This window comes from Polistes dominula, unplaced genomic scaffold (assembly GCF_049000335.1).
Source record: "Polistes dominula isolate Pdom_NZ unplaced genomic scaffold, Pdom_raw_medaka contig_19, whole genome shotgun sequence".
NCBI classification, from domain to species: Eukaryota; Metazoa; Arthropoda; class Insecta; order Hymenoptera; family Vespidae; genus Polistes; species Polistes dominula.
Genome location: NW_028301058.1, coordinates 655,898 through 681,147, shown reverse-complemented (window position 1 = coordinate 681,147; position 25,250 = coordinate 655,898). Strand labels below are relative to the sequence as shown.

Below are 25,250 nucleotides of genomic sequence, written 5' to 3'. Positions count from 1 at the left end.
AGAAGAAAAGAAAATAGAAGAAGAAACGAAGATGTGAGATGAGATGAGACAAGAAAACAAGAGAACAGAAAAAAAAGGATCCTTTGAAGGGAAGAAAACTCTGGGCACGTGTGTCGATGAGACATAAAAAAGACAAGAAATGAAGAAGGATGCTTAAGGTGGGGGTAATTATTCGTCACAGGTGCCAGGTTGGTCCATTGCACCTATAAAGATACTAGTAATACTAGTAATACTAGTAATACTTGTAATAGGATCACCGAATCAACATCAGAGTATCAGAATAAGAATCAGAATTCGAATCAGCAAATCAGCTTTCTCCTAGTGGACCTCTCATTTAAAGAGAATTATTTTTTCACTCTCTCTCTGTTGAGTATATAACAAGATCGATCACTAAGCCTGATTGCAGCCCTGTCTGGTAACCCATAAGAACGAGAGACTAAGAATAAGGGAGAAAAAGAACAGAAAATGTGAGTGTGAGTGAGACACAGGGAACGAGTGGGGTTGGTACCCTCGGTCGGAGATTCTGCATTAAGTCCATTCCCCTTTGCGTTCAATGCACGAGTCTCCTGGTACAGACGATATCTAGATGGCTGCTCGATGTCTGCCAGTTCGTACAGCAGCCAACAGCTAACAGCAGCTACAGAAACACCAACAGAGTCCAACACACCACTACAAACATTTCCAACGAGAAAGGAAGAATCCGGCTTACGCTTATACGGAGGTGGTGATGATGGTGATGGTGGTGGTGGTGGTAGTTATGTGCTTGCTGATCGAGAACCAACAAGGGAAACAAAAAGAAGATGAAATAAAAGAAGTAGAAGTAGAAGAAAGGAAAGAGAAAGAAAGCTACTTGTTAGATAGAAACTAAAAAGAGAGAAACAGAGAAAGTGGAAGAGGAGGAGGAGGAGGAGGAGGAGGAGGAGGAGGCTGTAAATAACGGTCTGTAGTTCTAAAGAAAGAATCAGATGATAGAAAGAGAAAGAGGACACTATTGCTGAAAGGTTTCGCTATCTTTGGTACCTCCAAAAGATGATCCCTAAACCCCCTTGTTATCCCCACTTCATATGTATAAAGATCATTCTCTATGGTATTCCTTGTTCTTTTTTTATGGGGGGATTTCTCCATAATATTTCTAGGTCATGCCTGAATATGTTAGATCGAAAAATGATTCACTGGATGTCTAACTTTCACACATATCATACAGGTATCACATCTTTTTTCTTTTCACATCTACTCGTTTATAGGAAAGTATATTACATGTGGTTTTTTTTTCCATTTATGGTTTCATTCCCTTTAACCCCCTCATTCCCTTATGTTTCTTTATTCATGATACTCAAAGGTATCTGGAAATGCGATACCTTCTGAAAAGAAGTGTATTGCAAACTTCCTTAGGGGGAGGATCGTTTCTTCTCGAGTTTCCCGTTGAGCTATCCGGTAAATTCGTCGTTTGTCGTAAGATACGAAAGCTGAAACAAATCCCCCCTCCCCATCCCAACCCCAACCCCAACCCTTAACCATTTCTTCTATTTTTGTAATCACACAACTACTATCACCAATTACAGGATCACACTTCTATCTATCCCAATTGTTTTTTTCTTATTCACAACACTGATTCATTATCATATACTTATTATTAATTAAATATATTTTAATTAACTAATTCCAAACTCTAATTTGTTTAGAAATGTTCATTGAATAATTGCAATGACATTTTGTTTTGTTATTCCGAGAATATAATAAGAAACAAAATGAAACAAAATTGAATTATTAAAATCTACACTGAACTTTTCTGATAATCCAATACACGCATACACGCATACATGCATACATGCATATATATATATGCATATCTGGTTGAAGAAGAACGAATGAGGGTCGTTGGAGGCGCGAGAAGAAGTAATATGCAGATTTTAACGTCGAGAATGACCTTTGTCGGTCGTTGCACGTCCCGTCCGATAGGCTCCGGTACACTCACACTCATTCTGTCTTTCTTTCTCTCTTTCTCTTTTTTTCTCTCTCTCTCTCTCTTACTCTGTTTCTACCATGGACCCGAACGAGAAGGTGCATACCAGAACCGGCGCAGAATTTCCAACAAGGAAAAAGAGAACACAAAACAGAAGATTTCTTATCGTCCGGGCATTCGCTTTATCCCCCCATGTTGAAAAAGAGAGAAAAAAGATAAAAAAAAAAAAATAAAATAAAATAAAATAAAACGGGAATAGGAACCGATTAAAGAAGAGTCGATGTCCGCCACCCTTTCTTTTTTCTTCTTCATCTTCTTTTTATTTCCAATAACCTTCTATAGTCATCACACTTTTACCTTCGACCTTTGATACTCTAAAAAAACTGGCTTAACAATTTTAATTATTCATTTTATTTATTAATTCATTCATTTATTAATATAATAATATATAGTAATATTGTTATATAAATTTATTTGTAATTTAAATTATACAATATATTATCTTATCTTTTTTATCTTACAAATTATAGTATTCAACATGTGTTAGTAGTTTTATAGTTTAATAACCCGTTTTTTTTTATTTACACATTTTTATTAATTGTAATTCGTCATTACAATTGTTTTAAACAAATTTCCATAAACTTTTTTCCATCTTTATGGGTAATTTACAAATTTTTGCATTCCAGAACTTTTCAGGTTTTTTTTTCTAGCAAACGAACTTTTCAGGTTTTTTTTTTAGCAAATGAACTTTTCAGGTTTTTTTTTCTAACAAATGAACTTTAATGCCATCTATCGATAATCTGTAACAGTTCCTAACCTAAATGTAGACTATTAACGTGTTTTTTGTGTTCTGCCATACATGAAAATGTCAAAGTATACTAAAAAATGAAAAAATATATATATATAAAAAAATGGAAGTAGTGTGCGTAAACGCTTATGGTGTTCTTAACATGACGTTGTTATAGTACTCCTCTTATGTTATTTGAAGATCAAACCGGATAAACCAACAAACCAGCACGTTCTAAAGTATCTTTCAGTTAGGTCGTGGATCTTATCCTATCTATACCGGTTGCGGGAGACTACGATCCAAGAAAGAGAGAGCGATGATCGTTTCATGAGAGATCCTGAATTCCTCGCGATTACTATGAGAGTCCTCGAATGCTGTTAGCGGGAGGAGGGTGAGGAGGAGAATTAAGAGGGGGAGGATCACGTTTTCAACTGCGTGTTGGATCGGGAAAGTTGAGGAAAGGAGGATTCGTTTCGAATCGCATGGCAACGTGCATCAACGATCACGTTTTTCGTTACCGTCTGCCTTTTTTTGTTGTTTTCATATTCTTCATCGTATTTTTTATTTTTTTTTATTTTTCGTCAGGGTTCAATTTTTTTTTTTGAAGAAGAAAAAGAAGAAGAAATGTAAGTGCCTAATTTGTTTTCTTACAATTAGTTATTTTTTTATTTTATTTTATCAATTGAACTCACGTGAACGGAAGTTGATGATACAACGTCAATGTAAATGTTTCATTATATTTTTTTTTAAGTAGATCATATCGATCACGTGGTTTTTTTTATTTATTAATTTTTTTGTTTTTTTTTTTTTATTATTTTTCATTCACCCGCGAAAGTAGCAGCAACTTGTGGCCAATCGTATTATGCGTGTATGTGTAATCTTTCACAGTTGGAAACCAAACGTAACCAACACAACACCAAAATGAAAGAAGAAAAAAGGTTCGCATGATTTCGTCGATGGTTAAAAATACAAAAGAGAAGAGTCCAGGTATAGTAGTACGACACAAAGTCGCATAACAGAATTTCTTTCTCTCACCTGCACCTGTAAATTTTTAATAAAAAAGAAAAGAAAGAAAGAAAGGGATCAGCCAATTCTTTGCAAGAAAATATTTTTAAACCATACTTAAACTTACATTCTCATATTTCGTTTTATTACATAATGTTAATCCTCTTATATCACATTTATATCAATAAGTATTGCAATATACATTGAACTCGTTATTTCGTTGGAAATAATAATTGTGGTCATTCATATGAAAGTTAAAAAAAGGGAAATTTTATTATTAAATTTAATGTTACGTATAAATTTGTCCAATTACATTTATTCATTCATCAAAAATTACCAACGTTTTTTTTTATTATATTGTTATTAATAATAATATACATACATATATGTAAAATAAAAAATAAATTTGATACTTAATTAAATATATAAGAGTACCGTTCAATAATTTTTCTTCCATCTTAAATGGGTAATTTAAAAATTTGTTGCGTTCAGAACTTTTCAGGTTTTTTTTTTAGCAAAAGTACTTTAATGCCATCTATCAGAAATCGCCACAAACTTTCCGAATAACCTAATATTATTTTAATATATAAAATAGATGTGTATTAGATGAATATAATTCGCATATTTATTACATATATTTAAATAATAATTAAGGGGGGTGTGGCGTAGCAATTCGTCCTATCTAATATAATTTTAAATTTAGCCACCAGATAGCGTATTCAAGTGCTAGAGATGACACGTGGCGTAGCAATTCGATCTATCTACTCTAATTTTGAGTTTAGCAACCAGTCAGCGTATTCAAATGCTAGAGATCCCAATTAATATAATTATATTATTAATATAATAATTATTATAAAAAAACTAATATAATATTTGGAATGAATAAAATAAGTTTAAATTCCATAGAAACTGTGACGTCAATTTTCGTTTGATCGAAGTGATGTTCGCATTGCAGGTTTGATTCCAACCAACCAACCCAACCATTCGATCGATCTATACCCGTAAGGTTGCACGTGATTCGCGCTAAAACGCCCCATCCCCGTACGATCTCTTGGCACGTGAGCCAAAGTAAACGTACAGAGGTAAGATAAGAAATCTTTGATGGTGTGCCGCGTGCGTAAGGGCAACGGGTCGTTGCCTCCTGTCTTTTTCATTTTCTCGCCTAACACTTTTTAATGTTTTCATAATGTTAATTCACTTATTGTGGTTACCTTTTTACTTCTATGATTATATATATGTGTATAATACATGTGTGTATGTGTACGACAACGTTTATGTACGAGATTATATTTTATATATAAGTGTATGTTTGTGTATGAGAAAATATAGGTGTATCTAACCATGTGTATGTGTAATTATGTCATATGTATATGTAACTATGGTTGTATACGTGTGTGTATGGGAAACTGTACGTATATTTAAGCATATGTGCACATGTGTGACTATGTTTTACATGTATGTTTTGGGTTGTGTGTGTGTTTGTGACTAGTTCTATTCATTTTGTTCATTTTATTTTCATCTTTGACGGCTCCCCCAAGTGTTTCAAGCCAAGCTGGGAAATCACTTTTACTTTCCACGATTAACCATCGTCATCGTATGAGCTGAGAGAACTGCGTTCACCTTTTCTACCACGTGTTAGTTCGTTAGTTCAACGACGTGTCCTTCGTAACAATGAAGGACATTTCCCGTTTTTCATATCATTCATTATCATATTACGCGAATGATTTATTATTCATTCGGGGGTTTGTTTTATTTTATATTACATTTAATGGTACATACGTATTAACGAGATTGCAGCAAAATTCCGCTAATGCGCCAATTTACACCTTAAATTGTTGTGACAAATGACAAAAACCTTGACGAAACCCTGACGAAACCTTGAGGAAACCCTGATGCAATCCTGACGAAACCCTGACGGTTGCTGTGTGCAAACAACAAGGTTGTTTTGTGCGAACAACAAGATTGCTCTTTATTGGCGCATTAGCGGAATTTTTGCTGCGGTGCCATGGCGTTAATATTTAAGTAACCATTTAATTTATCTTCATGGGGGTTTGTTTTATTTTATTATATTTTACGTTCTTCTTTTCTTTTTTTATTAAATGAATAATTTATTAATTTATTAGGAATGGTAATTCGGTTACTTTTGATAATCCTACAAAAATGCTGTTAAAACTTTCATAATTTTTATATATTAAAATAATGGATCAAATTATGGGACACTGTAGGTTTAAACCCCCATTGTAAATCATATATTTTATAAGTATTTTTATAATATTAAATTTAATCAATGAAAAATAAATGATATTTCAAAATACGTAAGGATATACGACACTGTTATTGAATATCAGGTAGATATGCACAGACCTGAAAAAAAAATGCAAAAAGAAATTCTTCCCAATGGACAAATTCCATTCTTTCGTTCATAGGCGTCGATATTATAAAAAAAAAAAAAAAAACCCATTGAAAAAAACTGGTCAGAAATAAATTCATAAAAAACAAACGATGCTAAGTTGAATCTCCTTACATTTTGTAAAATATTATTTAAATAAATGAACGAATGAATGAATTTAAAAATAAAAATCTTTTTTGGATTGGAAAGAATTTAAAAAAAAAACAAAAAAAAAAGCAAAAAAACATTGATGAAATAGTTCTCGTCGCCAATGCGCATTCGGTTGGGGTTCGATCTATTCAGGTGATATCATGAAATTCATGGAATAAAACGTGTCTCTTTAATTTTACAGTCAAATCATTCGAAAGATTATCTTACCTTTACGATTTGGAAAACGCATTTGATTCCACGTCGTCGTCGTAGTTGGATCGTTCGTATTTTTTATTTTTATTATTTTTTAGTTTTTTTTTTTTATTCTTCTTTATCTTTTGAAAGACAAGAAAATGACTAAGAGAACCGGATTTCGAAAGATTTAATAACCCGACGAACACTGCATAAAATTCCTTTTTTTTATACTTGTGTGCGTGTGCATATGTGTGTACAGTGGAACAAAATATCAAAAAAAAATTACATTTCATTTGTCTGATCTGTTTTAAACAATTGTTCAAATGTTTAAACGTGTTAAATAAAAGAAAAAAGTATAAAAAAAGGGCTGAGGGCAAAGTTTTTTCTTTTGGTTTTTTTTTTTTTATTCAAAATACCCGCGCTTTGATTCAAGTTTCATGAAGTTTCTTCAATTTCACGGGCGCTGATGTCGTTCACTGTTCACATGTTTTATCTCCGCCATAGTGTAAACGAGTTTTTATCTTGGGTAAGTTTTTTAAAATAATATTTCACGTATTATTAACAATTAATAATATATTTAAATAATATAGAAATATTGTTTTAAGTTTGATCAATAAAATTTGATTAATATAATTATCAAATTTGATAAGCAAATAAAACAAAATTGAGTATAATTTTATCAGTGTATAAACGCGTAGTACTGCGTGAAGTTGCTGAGGTTTATTTGGTATCCCTTATCCCATGAACTATACCTTTTAACATAGAAATGACCCTACAATATTATTTCTAAACTATCCTACAAACAATTTTCACTAATTTGCTTTTCTATTTTCTGATTTTGTCAAGTTTCAATCAAATAAATTTCAATTAAAATTTAAAAAAATTACTGGGGTTTTTTCAGTGTCCATTATACCACGAACTATACGTTTTAACATAGAAATGACTCTACAATATTTTTCTAAACTATACTACAAACAATTCTTATAAATTTGTTTTTCTAAATTTTAGTCAAATAATTTCAATTAAAAATTACAAACACCTAACCCAATTAAATCATTACTTTTTTTTTTTTTTTAAATAAAATCGAACTACGAGTAATAATAAAAATAAGAAATAAAAACAAACCAAATACCGTACAACAAGTAAATAATTTATAATTGATAAATTGAAATAAATGAAAATGATAATGAGATATATATTCCATCCTAAGTTCATTACCCGTAATAAAATAATAATAATAATAATAATAATAATTGTTATAAGGAATTAGCGACGTATTTATTTGCACGTGTTTTAGCACGTGTCGGCCTATATCGGATAACCGCAGCAAGGATCGTTTCTCGTCCCTCTTCACGTTTTGCACGTGAGCGAATCTTGATAATCCGATAAGTTCATATACACACAACAAGTTGCTCATTCGTTCCTTGGAGAAAGGTAATTATCATTCGTATCTATCGTTAACGATTTCTGGGATAGATGTGCCGATTACCATTAAACCATCGACATCCTGTTCTTACGTAATTTCATTTTTTTTTTAGTTTATAGTTTTTTAGTTTTTTTATTTTCAACATTCTTTTTCATCTTCAACATACAGTATTCCGCGTAAAGTGCAATGACACTTAAGAATGCAGAATTTCTAAGAAACAAACACGTGAGATTAATATGCATTATTCGCAGAAAATCATCCATACCCATCACACAACCATCACCAACACTACTACAACTTGAAAGATGTCGATATTTATGATCATCTTAACTTGTCTACTATTGATCATATTTTATTACACCAATCGCAAGAAATATCGATTACCACCAGGCCCATTAGGCCTACCAATAGTTGGTTATTTACCATGGTTGAATTCAAAAGCTCCTCATTTAACGTTGACCCAACTGACCAGAAAATATGGGCCTATTTGTGGATTGAAAATGGGATCTGTTTATACGGTTTTATTATCGGATCCTAAATTGATACGTCAGGTACTAGCTAAGGGTTCATTTGCTGGAAGAGCACCATTATATTTGACTCATGGAATTATGCGTGGTTATGGTAAGTTATTATTATTATTATTTTTAAATAATATTAACAATTATCGTATAATTGTTCGTAGAATTAATTATTATATTTGGTTGTCTGGAAAGTTTGGGCCAATTTTCGGTAGATGGCATTAAAGTTGTTTTGCTAAAAAACCTGAAAAGTTTTGGAAAAACCTGAAAAGTTTTGGAAAAACCTGAAAAGTTCTGAGAAAACCTGAAAAGTTCTCGGAAAACCTGAAAAGTTCTAGAAAAACGAAATTTTAAATTTATTATTATTATTATATTATTATATTATTTTTATAATTATATATATATATTTATATAATTATTAATATTTACATTGGGTTGGCAAGTAAATGATTGCGAATTTAGTCGATAGGTGGCTTTTTAAAATCACCAATGACTTAGTTGCCAACTCAATATGGTTATATTTATTATTTAATAAATATATAACAACAACAAAAACCTTGAATGGGATTGCATTTCAATTTTCCATCAAAATCGGCACAAACTTTAAAGACAATCCAATATTAACCAACATTAACAGAAAACACACAAATTAAACAATTGATAATAGGATGATAAAACAAAAGCTGTTTTTTTTTTATGGTTGAATTATAATAAAATATTTGTCGTGAAGGGGATTCTTTTTTTTTTTTTTTTGAAACGAAATCGTTTTGACTTCCTCGAAGAAGAAAGAAAGAGATCGTAAACGTTAAGGTAACTAAAGGACGGTCCCAGACGTTCGGTCGTTTGGCTCGATTACGAATCAGCTTGCTCGTCGTAAAGCGAAAGACCGTCTCGCCATGAGAGAAAGAAAAAGAAAAGAAAAAAGAGAGGGAGAACCGGTAACAATAAGAGACAAGGCAACCGGTTACAATGGAAGGGCAGGCGGGTGTTGTAGGACGTAACGGTTCCTCTAACGAAGGAAGTTGACTCGGGCCAACTAACCTACTAAACCCGAAAGAAAAAAAAAAAAAATGAAAAGAAAAGAAGAAAGAAAAAATACAACAACAACAAAAATTGTAGTAGTAGTTCAAAATCAATAGGGTAAAAGCTGCATCAATTATTGAAAAACTACCCCCAGCACTCTCTAAATAAATAATACAAATTAAATAATTTATTTCAGACAACGGAATAAGTGTTGTTTGTTAGATTTTCTTTGTTAGTACTAATCAAAAATATTTACAACCCTTTTTGGAATTTTTTTTGCACTAGGATTGAAGAAAATTAATTTATTTTTAATTGTGGTTACTCTCCTATTGGCGCATTAAAGTCTCTCGACATTTGTCCATTCATAACGTTCATTAATATTATTTTATATATAAAACGTTAATTAATACATTTTAAACGTTATAAAATATTTATTAATATTACTTTTAATAATTATAAATAATTTATCTTTACAACAACGTAATATATATAAAAATATGCATGGACAAATGCATTTAATAGTATGGCGTATTACTAAAACGTTTATTAATATTATTTTAATAATTATAAATAATGTATCTGTGCAACAACCTAACAATAATATTATATATAAAAAAAGGTATATTTTATAATAAATACACACACATATATATACATATATATATGAACCACGGGTTAAAACAAAAACGTTCTATTAAAATAAAGGAACAAAGAAAAAGAGATCGCAAATAAAATGAAAACAAAAAACAAAAAAAAAATTTGGCAAGAATTAAAAAAAAAAGATGGGTGGGTGTTGTATCAGGTATACAGTTAACCATAAATGTATAGTGATGCCCAAAGTATAATAATAATGCGTGTGAACCCTATAGTTTGTGAATAACGTCGCGTGCTAGCCATTGAGGTTTAGGATCTGGAAAGAAATTGAGAAGGAAGGCGGTGTCGTCGTCGTCGTAGTCGAGTATGAAACGAGGTCGTCTTTCGTGCCCGTCCAAAGGATTTACAACGTTTTCAGAAAGCCTTTTCTCTCTCTCTCTATCTCTTTCTTTCTCTCTTTTACTGTTCTTGATTTTTCTTTTTTTTTTTTTCGAATAAAGAGTTTGGTGTAGGTAGATCGAACGACGCTTCCGCGAGCACTTAACGCGTGTGCACAGTGAAAGTCACCTCTTATATTCGATTCCTCTTTTCACATACACACATACACACATACATACATGTTATAAATATCATGCATAAACAGTACACACAACTATAATCTTATTCTTTTCTTTCCTTCTTTATTTATGTATTCTTAGTAGGATGCATCAGCCATGCGTTGTTATGGTTTTATTATTAAATGTTGATTTAATATTATTCTAAATTATTTAATAAATTATTACAATATATACAAAATAATAATACAATGAAAAATCTTACTAAAGTAAGGTTATGTCGTATGCAAATTGAAATAATTCAATTGTAATGCAACGCCACCAAATTAAAAATTTACAGTACTTAGAACCTACATAATCACTACGTAATAAAACCTTAAATTTGCAATAAAAAATATAAAATAATCGCGATAAAAATTATCCCATATTCTAAGTTGAAAAAACATCTACAAAATAAAAATAAGAAATTCATTCAAATCGATACAATAATTTCGAAATTATTCGTGGACAAACATATTGTGAAACTGAATGTTAATATACTAAGCAATATATTGAAAACTAGGATGTGATCTTAATTTAAATAAAAAAAGGTTCAAATGAAAACTAAACAAACGTGTTTTTAATCGATAGATTTCACTTGTAATTAACAGTTATGTTTTTTTTTTTTTTTTTTTTGTAATCATCCTTTGATTTATTTCTATCAATCATAGTGTGTTTTCCCTTCTAATATTACCGTCATTAATTCACCGTCATCTTTTAAGATAAAACAACAATTATAACGATAAAATAAATTTAGTTGAAAATCATGTGAATATTTATTTTCTTAAAAGATGATAGATAGAAAATGTATGCATACATATCGTGTGTGTACAGAGGTTAGGTTAGTCGAGTTTTGCATAGGCGTATTATAGCGGTATGATGTTGAATAATAAAATAGATCAAGCGTAAATGTAAAACTGTGTTTTCTCGAGGATTTATCAGTAAACCTAGGTGCTCCCTGTTGATAACATTTCTGTTCTGGTATATAATACCTTCCTCTTCCTCCTCCTCCTCCTCCTCCTCCTCCTCCCTTCCTCTTTGCTTTACCGTTACCCACTTTCGATTTACGAGCTGTCATGGCGACGATTAAGGTACTTACTTACTTATAACGCAAATAACGCTTACACGTCGATCTGATTTCTAACACCGTGACACACATATCGAAAGGAACTACTTGCTTGCTTGTATAAATAGATTATTATTATCGGATTATGTTTAGTCTCGTGAACGGATGTTACCGCCCCCCCCCCACCCCATAAGATTAAGGAGTGTCCTTAATAATATTACAACTGTATAATAATTTAAATATATTTTTGTTTAAATTGTTCCTAACGTTAGTTTCAGTTTACTTCATTTTTTTGTTAAATTTTTATTTGATTTGATTTCATTGAAATTACGTAGAAATTCTTTATTTAAAATTATGATTTAATGTTAATTCATTTGAAATTCAAGGTGTAAAACAAAGACGCAATATTTAAGGCCCCTTCCCTTTCTCTTTCCCTCCCATTATCCTTCTCCTCCTTCTACTGGGTCCCTTTATTCTTAGCTTCGTTGTTTCGTGGTACACAGTTAGTTGCGAAATTATCTGTGGGATCCTTTCTTATGGGAATTTGTGACCCTGTAGGAGAACTTTTCAACAGGGGAACTCGAAACTTACGATCGTCCGAGTAACCCTGTTCTCTTTTGGAAACAAAAGCCCGAATCTTCTTTATAATAAAAAAAAAAAAAAAAAAGAAATAAACGTGGGGAGTGCGGAGGGGGGGGGGGTGGAATAAAAATGAGGATGAGGATGAGGATGAGGAGGTGAAGAGTGAAGTAGAAATCGAATGATGGTAAACTTTGGTTCACTATCGAGATGGGACAAAACGAGAAGGAAGATGAGATGAGATGAGTTGAGGTGTGGTGAGGTGAGGTGGGGGGACGGTTGTGAACGCTGATTTTTTTGGTCTTTTCTGTCTCTCTCCCTCACGTGACTTCTACTTTTATACTAACTTACCACCCCCACCACCACCCAAGCTTCGAAAACCCTAAACCCCACCCCCAACTTGACTTCTGCGTCGTATCTGCAATAGTGGGAAGGGGTAACATTTAGTGGTGGGATTAATTTGGCCACGCCTTCTTACCCAACAGGTACTACATACACACCTTGATTCTTGGGTTATTTTATTCTATATATATATGTGTGAGAAAATAAACCAATAAAAGTGTATTACTTTAGGTATGTACTTTGCTAACTAAAAGTTCTTTTACTTTGATCCGAGTAATCCAACACGAGGATTAGTCAGACGGATCACGTGTATTGACTAATACTACTTGTTTTACAGACAAAACTTTTCTTTCTTCTTATGAATTTTCTTTTTTCAAGAATTAGCTTTGTTCTTTTGTTTATTTTTTATTATTGAAATGTTGAATTTTGCAAAATCTAAGTAATAGTAACATTGAAGATGTTTAACAAACAATTTGTTTTATCAGATGTAAAATGAAAACGAAGTATTTGCAATTAACATGAACGTTCAACGACAAATATGAGAATAACGAGGTCGAATGTAATTTTGTAGAAAAAAAAAAAATGAAAAAAAAAGCACAGTAAACTCTGTCATACTCTCATTAAAATACGAAGGATATTCGTGACGATGATGATACGCGTTTTGTTTAACATAAAAGTATGTAAACGTAAACTGGAATAAAAAAAAAAAATAAAAAAAAAACAAGTTAATCGCGTTGGTGCACGTATTTAAACGTCATACTAAAACAGTTCTATCTTTCTATTCTCATAATCTAGTTAATAGAATCCAATAATATCGTAGGAGAATCATTTTCTCAATTCCTAATTCGTCATTGCAAGGATAGAACGATGACGTTCATACGGATAATCATCGACAAGCGAAGAAAATGCGTTGGTGTTAGTACGAGTATCATTTAATTAATTTATTTAAAGAACGTCATCGTTTTTTACAACATTAAAACTATCATCATGAACTATGTCAAGTTAAAAACATTCTCAGGGTTGAAAGTATGTTGTGTCAAAAGGGATGCAAGTGTACGTGATGATATGTGAATAGGATTGCAGAGTTTAAGGGGTACCAACAGTCTAATAATCTCTAATATAATTCATCGTCATCATAATTAACAATAAATTACTTCAATAAAGTATTGGATAGTCTTCTAATAGGATAAGGAATTAGTTTAAAAAGAAATGTGGGTAATTTGTGGATAGGATTTTAGGTTAGGACTTGATCTCTCCCGGATTTTGGAAGATGGGAGAGAATCAAGGCTCGCGTAGGGCAGGGTCGCATCCCTGAAGTAGACCCTGTTTCTGATTCTGAACAAAAACAGGGTCTACCCGCTACCCAGAACATAATATTAATAATTTTAGAAATAAATATCACACAAAATGGCAGAATTTTAATACGAGTGTTTCTTTCAATTGCACTAAGTTTATTTGGTTAATAATTTCGTTAATATTCTATAATAAAATGGTGGGAATTTTGTAATCCTAACCTAAAATAATTTTTCACAATTTTTAGGTCCTAATTTTGCCTATAGGTGGCATTTTTAGAAAACCCCTGTCCCCTAGCGGCAACCACGGAAAGTTATGTGTGCACTAGTACTCATTACTTTACTATTTTGTGTTTAAAATTCCTGACTGAAAATAAAAAAGAAGAAAAGAAACAAGAGAAACACGAGGAAATGAAAGATTTGATTGGGGGTGGGGGTAAAGATGCATCCGTTGTCGGAGGCGCGTGCCTCGTACACCGTCCAAGACCCGTGATTACCCGACATCACGTTTACGTGAGCCTTTATGGGCTCTTGCACATCTCACATTTCTTATAAACTTGGTAAAACTGGTTGCTTCTGTTTTTGTACCTGTTGAGAGTGCTATCTACCTTATTTTACCTCCTTCTCTTTGATGAGACCATGAGAGTATATGGCGGGTTGTACGACGAATAATGTTCTGCGTAATATCCGATTAATTTATTATAGACCTACCTTTTTCTTATTTTCTTTTTCTCTCTTCTTTTTCTTTTTCTTTTTATTTTTATTCATGAACGATAACATGTTACCTGTAGTTATTCTTAAACGCATTATTATGCAACCTTACATTATGAATTTACTTATTACAGGTAATACTTTACTTATCTAAATTTTTGTTCATTTTCTTCATTAATTTCATTTGTTATTAGTTGTATAATTGACTAATAGAAACAGGACTTGTTTTTGATACAGTTGTTTAGCACAATCTAAATTGAATTAAATTAAATTAAATTAATTTCAAAAACATTAACAACATAAATATATTAACATTTGCATATACATTTAACCATATTAAAGTTACTAATTATTATTATTATTATAAATAATAGTATAATTTGTTATTAAATGTTGTTAGGAAGCAAATGATTCGTTTGGATAGTAAAACGATTGCACAAGAATATTCGAAGGCCGGTCGTACACCTTTTACGTTAACTGCATAGTATTATTCTTTAGCTATCAAGCAAGGAGGATCATTTGCTTCAAGTGGGGTATGAGGAAGGGGTAAGGTTATGGATAAAAGTGGGGATAGGAGTGAGAGGATTGTCTATGAGTTAGGCCTGGGGCAATGTAACTTATCTAGTCAACCAATCACCTAACGTTTATAATAAACTGTGTGTGTCTTTTGTATGTGTGAGTTTAACGTTATCGTATGAAGATCGATAGATGGGTGCATAACTCTCGTTAAAACTATCATCGTTTGTTGTACACGGTGCATCGACCTGTTTGTATGCATCGTACACGCGGTGATCGTCAAAACCGTCTGGCGATGTAACGGCGTTGGCCTTTAAACGGGTCGTCAGAACCTGAAATTCTCGACGTCCTTGGTGGTGTCTCTCCTCGTTGACAGAGAAAGAATGAAAGATAGAGACAAACATTGACTGACTGACTGACTGACTTTTTATCTTTTGAAACAATTACCTGATTGGTTTAAATCAATCTTCAATTTCTACAAATCAACCGAAAAAGTAAACCCAATAAACAACACCGAAATGGGATACAACACTTGATCTAATATCTGATAATGATAATTATCTTTTTAATGGGATGGGTAGGTGAGGGAGGAGTTTAGGATCCAATTGAAATGAAGAATGGAAGAATAAAATCCTAAATTTCGAATTATTGGGTCTACCCAATAAGATTAATACGAAATAGGACACATTTGATTTCATATTGATCTCATCTGATTATGATAATTATTTTTTGAATGGGGTTGGGTTGGATGGGGGTTTATGATCTAATTGAAATGAAGAATGGAAGAATAAAATCCTAAATTTTGAATTATTGGTTAACCATAAAACTTAAGAAAAAACTGATGTTAATATGACGAGTAGGTGTTTATGGGTTTACAATCAAATAAAAAAGGAAGATATAATAGAAACAAAAGATCTGAAGGAATTTCTGTAAAATTCCATTACAAAAGAAGTTTTAAGCCTTGAAATGAGGCGAGTGTCCTTTTGCGAGGACACCTTGGGTCAACGTTATTCCTTGTCAGATGCAACTACTCCTGCAGTGTGAATGAAATGAATGAAAATCATAGATAGGAATAACAAAGACAAAAATGATCATTTTATATTTTAAATCTTAATTTGCTAGTGTTACATTTTCCATGAAAAAAAAAAAAAAAAAAAAAAATAATCTAAGAATCTTCCCATAAGAAATTTTATTATCAAACTGGACCAACTTTTTCTGATGAAACAAAACACAAAAAAAAATGTAGGAGTTTGGTAAATTTGTCATAAGACACACACAGTTAATTATTTTATTAGAATGAATTGATTTTTCACATTTTCCCATCGTCAATCTTTCCTCAACGAGTCTTCCCACTTGAATAGGATAGGTTAGGTTCGAGTGAGTCCAAACCGGACTCTTCCCTTCCTCCGCAATGTATTGTACACGTGTATATATATACACGTATGTGTGCATGTGTGTTTGGTTGATCGTGTATAAGTCGTGTGTCATCGAGAGAGACTTATTCCGAGGAGAAACGAAGGACTCTCACTTTTATCGGTCTCCTTGAAGGAAGTTCCCAAGTAGCAGCAGTCAGCAGTCAGCAGCAGCAGCCAACAGGCAGCTGTCGTCAACGATGGGTTTCTGCTCTGCATCCGCAGGGAATTACAGTTAGCTCAGCAAGGACGTGTAGACGGCCTCTTCTTCTTCTTCTTCTTCTTCTCCTTCTTCTTCTTTCCATTAAGAAAAACACGAAGCGCCGTATTATATATATATACATGTATAACATATATATATTGTATCCCTACGTGTATTACTTTGAGAAAGTTTATCATGGTATAATAATAAATTTAGATTCTTTCTAAATTAATTTATTATTTTTAATTTATTTCTAATTGAACCTTTTTAATTTCCTTTTAAACCTATTTATTCATTTGACACGTTTGCAATTGATATGAATTATTTTTTATTAGTTGGTTGGTCAAGTTGTATTTGTAATACACAAATACAATGATCAAAGTTCTATCTTTCCAAATCTTTTGTATCATTTTCAATTTAGCATTCATTTAATAAGTTTGCAATTGATATAAATTAATTTTTGTTAGTTGCTTGGTCAAACTCTATTTGTAATACACAAATCCCATGATCAAAGTTCTAACTTCCCAAACCTTTTTGTATCATTTCCAATTAATCATTCATTTGACACATTTACAATTCATATTGCAATTTGTTTTTATCAATTGATTCATTAACTTCTAATCATAATATACAAATTTAATGATCAAAGTTATCCCTAGAATAAAATGAAACATAGAAAAACCTTTCACTTTCAGTTAAGTTTGAAAATCTTGTCGTTGTTCCTTCCCAAAAGTTGTTTCATTTAAAAAGAAAGGAAAAGAAACAAAACCAAAAATACCCCGATTGGAATGAGAAAAGATCACTATGCCAATATATATGGCATACCTACCAACGTATAAAATTATAAAGGTTGAAACTCTCTCGAATGTCAAGGACGTCTCGGTTTCTTGACTTTTCCCGAAGAATTTTAGCCAATTTGCTTGCAAAGTCGCTTCTTTGCTTGCTCTTTGCCTTGGTGAAATCATGCATCGACCTTGTACCCCATGAATTCAATATATATATATATCTATAGATTTTTTTTACAGTTTTTGAACCATCTCATCGTATCACCCTTCTTTATTTTCCCTTTCAACACAAATTTCACAAAATTCTTCTACAATTCTCAACATTATTCGTCTTAGGATGTAACGCAAGTATTTTATTTTTAAAATAGCACCCTTAACCCTCACCCTTTCACCCTCTCACGTGAATCTTTTTCATTGAACTCATGTCAGTCAAAAAAATTTTAATTAAAAATAATTAAAATATATATTAAATAATTATATATATATATATATATAACAATACACAGTGTTTTAAAAATAAAACAACATTGCAAATATTTATAATAATTGAAAATATAAAAATATTAATAATAAAATTTAATATTAAAATACCAAAAAAAAAAGGATTTATTTAAATGTTATATTAAATTTTATTAAATTGCAATTTTATTTAAATCTACTATTAAAATTCTATTAAATTGAAATTTTATTTAAATCTACTATTTAAATCTTATTAAATTGCACTTTTATTTATATCTACCATTTAAATTCTATTAAATTGCAATTTTATTTAAATCTATTATCTAAATTCTATTAAATTATAATTTTATTTAAATAAGATTGCAATATAAATCTTTTTTAATTTCAATTCTATTTAAAACCTATTATCTAAATTTTATTAAATGAATTTTGAAACACCATCTATTAATTAATAATTACATACAATAATTGCAATTCAATCGATGCAAACTTCAATGCAAACTTCAATGCAATTACGAAGTATAGAAAAAACGGGACATTTGAATGATCGATTGACTGTATTTGGACAGTATGACGACAGTGGTGTTGTGTGAGAAGCATCGATAGTCCTCCAACACTTTTCTCTTTACCTGTCTCCCCCTTCGTCCTCCTCATTGCACCTACCTACCTATCAACCTACCTACCTACCTACCTTCCCAACCTCCTCCTCCTCCTCCTCCACCACCCTTCACTGCAGTTATCGGTTCTCCGTATTCGTATTCTGAAGTGGAACGACCGGCCCTGAAACTTCTTCTTCGGACTCAACCAACTTCACACATACATTCATATATAAGTATGCATATGTATGTATGTGTATGTATGTGTATGTATGTGTATGTTCAATATTCGATTCTACTATCACGAAAAAAACCGGTGTTTTATTTTTGGCGGCTCACGAATTGCAACGAAAATGTCTCCTCCTCCTCCTCCTTCTCCTCCACCTCCTCCTCCCCACCACTTCCTTCCCCTCTCTACTTCAGATACTTCATGCATCTCTTATTTTTCGATGATGTCATCTCTTGAAATCATGCCATCGGCTAACTGACAACTACTACTACTACCACCATACAACATATGAGCTAGGTGTGCTGTTTAGTTGCGTAAGAAACGATAGCAAATTGTGTGCGTGTGTGTGTACGTGTGTGTGTGTGTATGTGTATGTATGTGAAAAAAAGATCCGATTGATTATTTTCTTTCATTCTTTCTTGTTGAATTTTTATCTTAACACTTTCCATCTAATCGTACGAGTACCACAACGACTGTTTTTTAAAAATAAAAGACAAGAAAAGAACACTTGTATGTGTGTATGTATGTGTGTGTGTGTGTGTATGTGTGTATGTGTCTCTTGAGGATTTATTCGTGAGGGACTCGTTGGTGAACGTTGATGACGCATCCCGGAAAGTTTTTATCGGTGCGGTCATTTAAATACGACACTGACCTATCGACTACTCTACTCAACACCACTGATGATGATGATAATGATGATGATTATGATGATTATGATTATGATTATGATTATGATTATGATGATTAGAACGAGTATTGAAGTATTAATCCGACTATTGTTCATATTTAATTGCATACAGTGAAGTTGTGTTTAATTTGATCATGTTATTTGATATTTTATGTTTGTTTGTTTTTATTTGTTTATGGGTTCCTTCCCCCCCCCCAAAAAAATGTATACCACGTGTACTAAAAATAAAAAAAAAAATAAAAAAATAAAGGAATAAAAGATGCATGATCATCACGAAGGATCTTATTGGGTATTCCTTTAAGCACGTTGATCGTAAACCTCAATAATCTGGTGGAATCATCAGGATTCCGAGATCATTCTCTTGGCAGCTATACTCGAATGTGTGTGACTTGATTGTATAAAATAAACTTCTTTTAAAAGATTATATTGTAAACGTAAATGTTAAATTGTAAATCTAAATGATACATCATCATCGAATTATTTTATTATCATCGTTTATAATTATTTTCATCTTTTTAATTAAGTATCTTGAAATTTTTTTTTTACAAATTTTAATTACAATTTAGTTTTTAAATAACACACACACACACACTCACACACATTTGTACATTTGTTTTGTATATATAAATACTTTGACGTAAATTAATTTTTACAGTATTTTTATTAAATACAATTTTTTTTGTCTTTTTTCTCTCTACGTTATATTAACAATCTATTAATATAAAATTTAAATTAAAAAAAAAAAACTACTATCATTTATTATGCTTAAAAAAAAAAAAAACATTCCTGACACATTTTATTATTGCTAAAATATTCGCATTTTTATTTTATTTTTTTTTTTTTTTTTGTTTAAATTGACCAAACGTGTATATAGAATCGTTTAGCATTTAGGAATGAAAATAATTTATGATTTTTTTATTTTTATTCTCTTTCTTTTTTTTTTTGGATTTGTTGAAGGACCGATCAGAATCGAAAGATCAACTCGTTTCAAAATGATTCTACGAAAAGTTCGTTGATATTTGTTACAAACCTCTACAAAAAAAAAAAAAAAAGAAAAGAATTAATATTTACAAAAAAAGTATTCATTTAAAATGAAAATATACATATAGAAATTTTTATTTTTATTTATTCTTAATTCTGTTTTTTTTTTTTTTTTTTATTATATATTTATACTAGGGGTGCCCTGCCTCGCATTGCTGTGGCTCGCAATCATAGGGTGGGAGAAAGAAAGGGTTGCGTCAGGGTTGCGTCAGGGTTGGAAAATAAAATTAAAAAAAAAAAGAAAGAAAAAATTATACGAGGATTAAAAACGTCATCACACCTTGTAAGTAGGTGGTGCCACTGAACTCATCGAAGGATTAATACATGAATGAATAAACAATAATCTAAACCGCACCTACTCCTTTATTTTTTTTTCCTTCTTTCCCCCTGCCCCATTATCCCCGTACTCATTCTCTTCGTTTATTTCTATCTTATATGATTTTTTTCTTTTCTTTTTTTTTTTTTTTTTAATAATCTTACTTCAACTGCCTGCTTAGTCGATGAGATAAGCCAGTTATGTTGATCGATTGTATCTCACGCATATTTGCAATTGCAATATTATTATTCAAATTGTTTAATGATCATTAGAACTGGACGTTTTATTTATCACGATCACTCGTTGTTTATTCATTCGAATGAAAACGTTTTATTTATTTATCAATTTGTTTGCTAGATTGTTGTTCAAATGGAAAAGCAATATAATTATTAAATGATAAAGTTCGTAGGTTATTTCCAAAAAGTTCGTAGGGTAGATATTTCCGAAAAGTTCTTAGCCTATTTCCGAAAAGTTCTTAGCCTATTTGTGAAAAATTCTTAGCCTATTTCTGAAAAGTTCTTAGCCTATTTCCGAAAAGTTCTTAGCCTATTTCCGAAAAGTTCTTAGCCTATTTCCGAAAAGTTCTTAGCCTATTTCTGAAAAGTTCTTAGCCTATTTGTGAAAAATTCTTAGCCTATTTCCGAAAAGTTCTTAGCCTATTTCCGAAAAGTTCGTAGTTCCGTTATAACGAGACATGATCAAGTGCACGCATACTTTAAGAAAATTCAAAGTCGATTTTCTTCTAAAACAAAGCCTCAAACGTAAAATGTGTATTCTATATTTGCAATGTATTTTTGTATGCATTTAGAATCACCCCTTTTCGCTTGTACCACCAGTTATCGATCACCCTGTATATATATATGTAATTAAAGAAATTATTTTGTTAAAAATATTTTGTTGTTGTCATACAGGTTTGATTTGTGCCGAGGGTGATCTTTGGAAAGATCAAAGAAGATTCGTTGCAGGATGCTTGAAAAATCTTGGAATGGTCAAATTTGGATTGAAAAGGGATAAAATGGAAAGAAGAATTCTCGCGGTTGTAGATGAATGCATTTTGGTAGAACACAATATTGTATTTAAAAAAAAACAATTTTATTTCGATGAGATTTAATTTTTTTTTCTGTTTTTTTTTTTTTTTTGATTCGTAGAAATTAAAGGATAGATCTACGGAAGATGGTTTTGATCCTAATGAGACGTTGCATCATTGCGTTGGAAATTTGTTAAATGATCTCGTCTTTGGTAAAACTTACGACGAGAACGATCATATTTGGAAGTGGCTTAGAAAATTACAAGAGGATGGAGTTAAACACATCGGTGTTGCTGGACCATTAAATTTTTTACCATTTCTTAGGTGAGAATAAAAACAAAAATAAAAATTAACCGTGTTTGATTAAATACAAATTATAGTTAATGAATAATAAACAACAACAAAAAAAATTAAAATTAAAATTACAATTACAATTAAATCGTTTAATTATCAATTCACCTGTTAATTAATTTAACCTTGATAAAAAGAAAATAAAACATATGTATATTTATATAACACATGACTGCATATTCATAAAACAAAATTGCAGTAGTTTTATTTCCTCTTTTAATTTTTTTATTTTTTTTTCATGTTAGATATAAAATATTAATATTTGATTATAATACTTTGTAGATTTTTGCCACAATATGGTAAAACAATGTATAATTTGATAAATGGCAAACTACAAACTCATGAAATTTATCAAAAAATAATCGAAGAACATCGATCAAATCCCAATGCAAACAATGATACCATTTTATCCGCATTCAACGATGAAATGACGAATAAGATGATGGAATCTAACAACCTTGGATATTTCACCGAACAACAATATTATCATTTGCTCGCTGACATTTTCGGTGCAGGAACAGATACGACCTTGACTACTTTACGTTGGTTTCTTCTTTTCGTAGCTGCTTATCCCCACGAACAGGTATGAAATATTTGTCTTTTCTTTTTTAAATATAATTACAGATATACGAAGAAATAGACAAAAAATTTACCTTACAATTAGCAATAATAAAATAATATTGCGAATTATTTGTTTATTATAAACTATTCTATCTTTCAAGTTGAATGAAATTGCACACAGTGTGCAAAATTTGATTAAAATCGGTTCAGTAGTTTAGAAGTCCATTGCGGACAAACAACGTCACACGTCATTTATATATTATAAGATATATCATTTTATTTTCTTTAATAATAATTGGATGAGATACCAAATATTCCAAATACCTATATCTGTGATAATATTTTTATATGTGTGATATTTTTCTATGTGAATATTAGGAAAAGATTCGTCATGAGATGCAAGAAGTTTTATCAGATAAAGCACCAACATTGGAGGATAGAATTATTTTGCCACGTTTAGAAGCAACAATAGCTGAAGTACAAAGGATTAGAAGTGTTGTACCAATTGGTATACCACACGGAACCATCGAGGTATTTTTATTTCACTTTGGTACAAACCACTCAAACCATTTACAAAACCTTTCCTCATTTAAATGCACACACACATTTTTTAATAATTACATATTAAAATTCAGAAGAAATGTCATGGGATAAATAAAACATGAAATATATATATATATATATATATATATACTTTTATTATTTAAAAAAAATATATATATATTTCAATGAGATTGTTAAGAAATTAATTATTCATACTGAACCTGACGTAATATTATTTCAAGGATACAAAACTAAAGAAAGGTTTCATCATTCAAATTCAAATATGAAATTCATTATTTTATTATTATTATTATTATTATTATTATTATTTGTTAAATTTAGGATACCCAAATAGGTGAATATGATATTCCAAAAGGTACAATGATCGTCCCATTGCAATGGTCCATTCATACAAATCCATCTTATTGGAAAGATCCTTTAGAATTTAAACCTGACAGATTTATTGCCGATGATGGTAGCCTTGCTAAGCCGGAAGCATTCTTACCTTTCCAAACTGGTAAGTAAATGCCAAAGATTTTGTTTTTCAATGTAAAAATGTCAAAATGTTTTATGGTGTTCATAGTACAAGAATAAATCATTTCTATGTGTTTAGAGGTTAGTTGCAGTCAACCAATTCCATTTGATTTTAACGTAAAACGTTCAATATCATTGTTCGATTAAATTAATGTTTGTTTTATTAAACTAACAATTATTATTAATAATAAATTAAAAATATAAATAATTAGGAGTCTGATCCACACGTCTTTAAGTCAACGAATTACCTTATATCGCCATCTGTTAGAATCTTATCGAACTAACAGAGATAATCATGACTCTTTGTTAATAAACAAATAATTCGCGATTAATAAAATAATATTGCAATTATAAATTGAGATATAAACTATCCTATCTTTCAAGTTGGATGAAACTGCACACAGTGTGCAAAATTTGATTAAAATCGGTTCAGTTGTTTAGAAGTTCATTGCGGACAAACAACGTCACACGTAATTTATATTTATTAAGAAGATACATTTTTCTTTTTCTTTTAGGAAAACGTATCTGTGTTGGTGACGAATTAGCAAAAATGATTTTGTTTTTATTCACTGCAAGGATTCTGCATCGATTTGTTATTTCAATTCCATCAAATGTATCATCGATTGATCTTGAAGGTGAATGTGGTATAACTTTGATACCAAAACCACATCGTTTGGTTTTTACACTACGTGAAAATCTTACCAATTGATTTGTTTATTTTTCTATTATATAATATTTTTATATAACAATAATATCATTCATTTATTCGAAAGATATACAAATTGTAATGTAAAATTTGTCAATGAATAATAAAAAAAAAAAGAAAACAAAAATTGTAATTTCAATGTGTTCAAAATTAACATTTTGTTAAAGTTTTGGTTATTTACAAAAAAAAAAAAAAAGGAACAATATCTTTAAAATAAAAATAAAAAATAATAATAACCCAAAATAATAATAAAAAAACACATTAAACAGCACGAATACGAATGAAAATAAAAAATAAAAAAGGAAATAAATAAGATAACCTATTATTAGTAAAAATTCATAAATAAATATACCTTCCATTCATTCCTACGTTGTAATATTTTGTTTGTTTCTTTTTTTTTTGTTTTTTTAAATTATAAAACCAAGGTTAAAGTTTGCATTGAGATGTTATTAAAATTATTGGGGAATTTAAAGTCCACTTTTGAGTAGGTAACCTTCAAAGTCTACGATTTAAATGCATAAAGAGAAACACCTACAAACACGTATGCACGTGCACACCTCACATGGCACATATATTTGGTTAAAGGGTAAGAAGAAGATGAATAAAAAACTAAAAAAAGGAAATAAACATTATTTGTGTACGCATGTGAGA

At 30.8% G+C, this 25,250-nt stretch overlaps 1 protein-coding gene across 1 annotated transcript; it reads left to right on the top strand.

Moving 5' to 3' along the window:
- Positions 1 to 6,888: 6,888 nt before the first annotated feature.
- phtm (cytochrome P450 enzyme phantom) lies at positions 6,889 to 24,732 on the top strand. Its single transcript, XM_015325680.2, has 9 exons — positions 6,889 to 7,015; positions 7,787 to 7,923; positions 8,167 to 8,536; positions 21,789 to 21,934; positions 22,026 to 22,228; positions 22,538 to 22,838; positions 23,195 to 23,347; positions 23,702 to 23,876; positions 24,409 to 24,732. The coding sequence occupies exons 3-9, from the start codon at positions 8,221 to 8,223 to the stop codon at positions 24,600 to 24,602; spliced, it is 1,488 nt and encodes a 495-aa protein (XP_015181166.2). The 5' UTR covers positions 6,889 to 7,015; positions 7,787 to 7,923; positions 8,167 to 8,220; the 3' UTR covers positions 24,603 to 24,732.
- Positions 24,733 to 25,250: the final 518 nt, after the last annotated feature.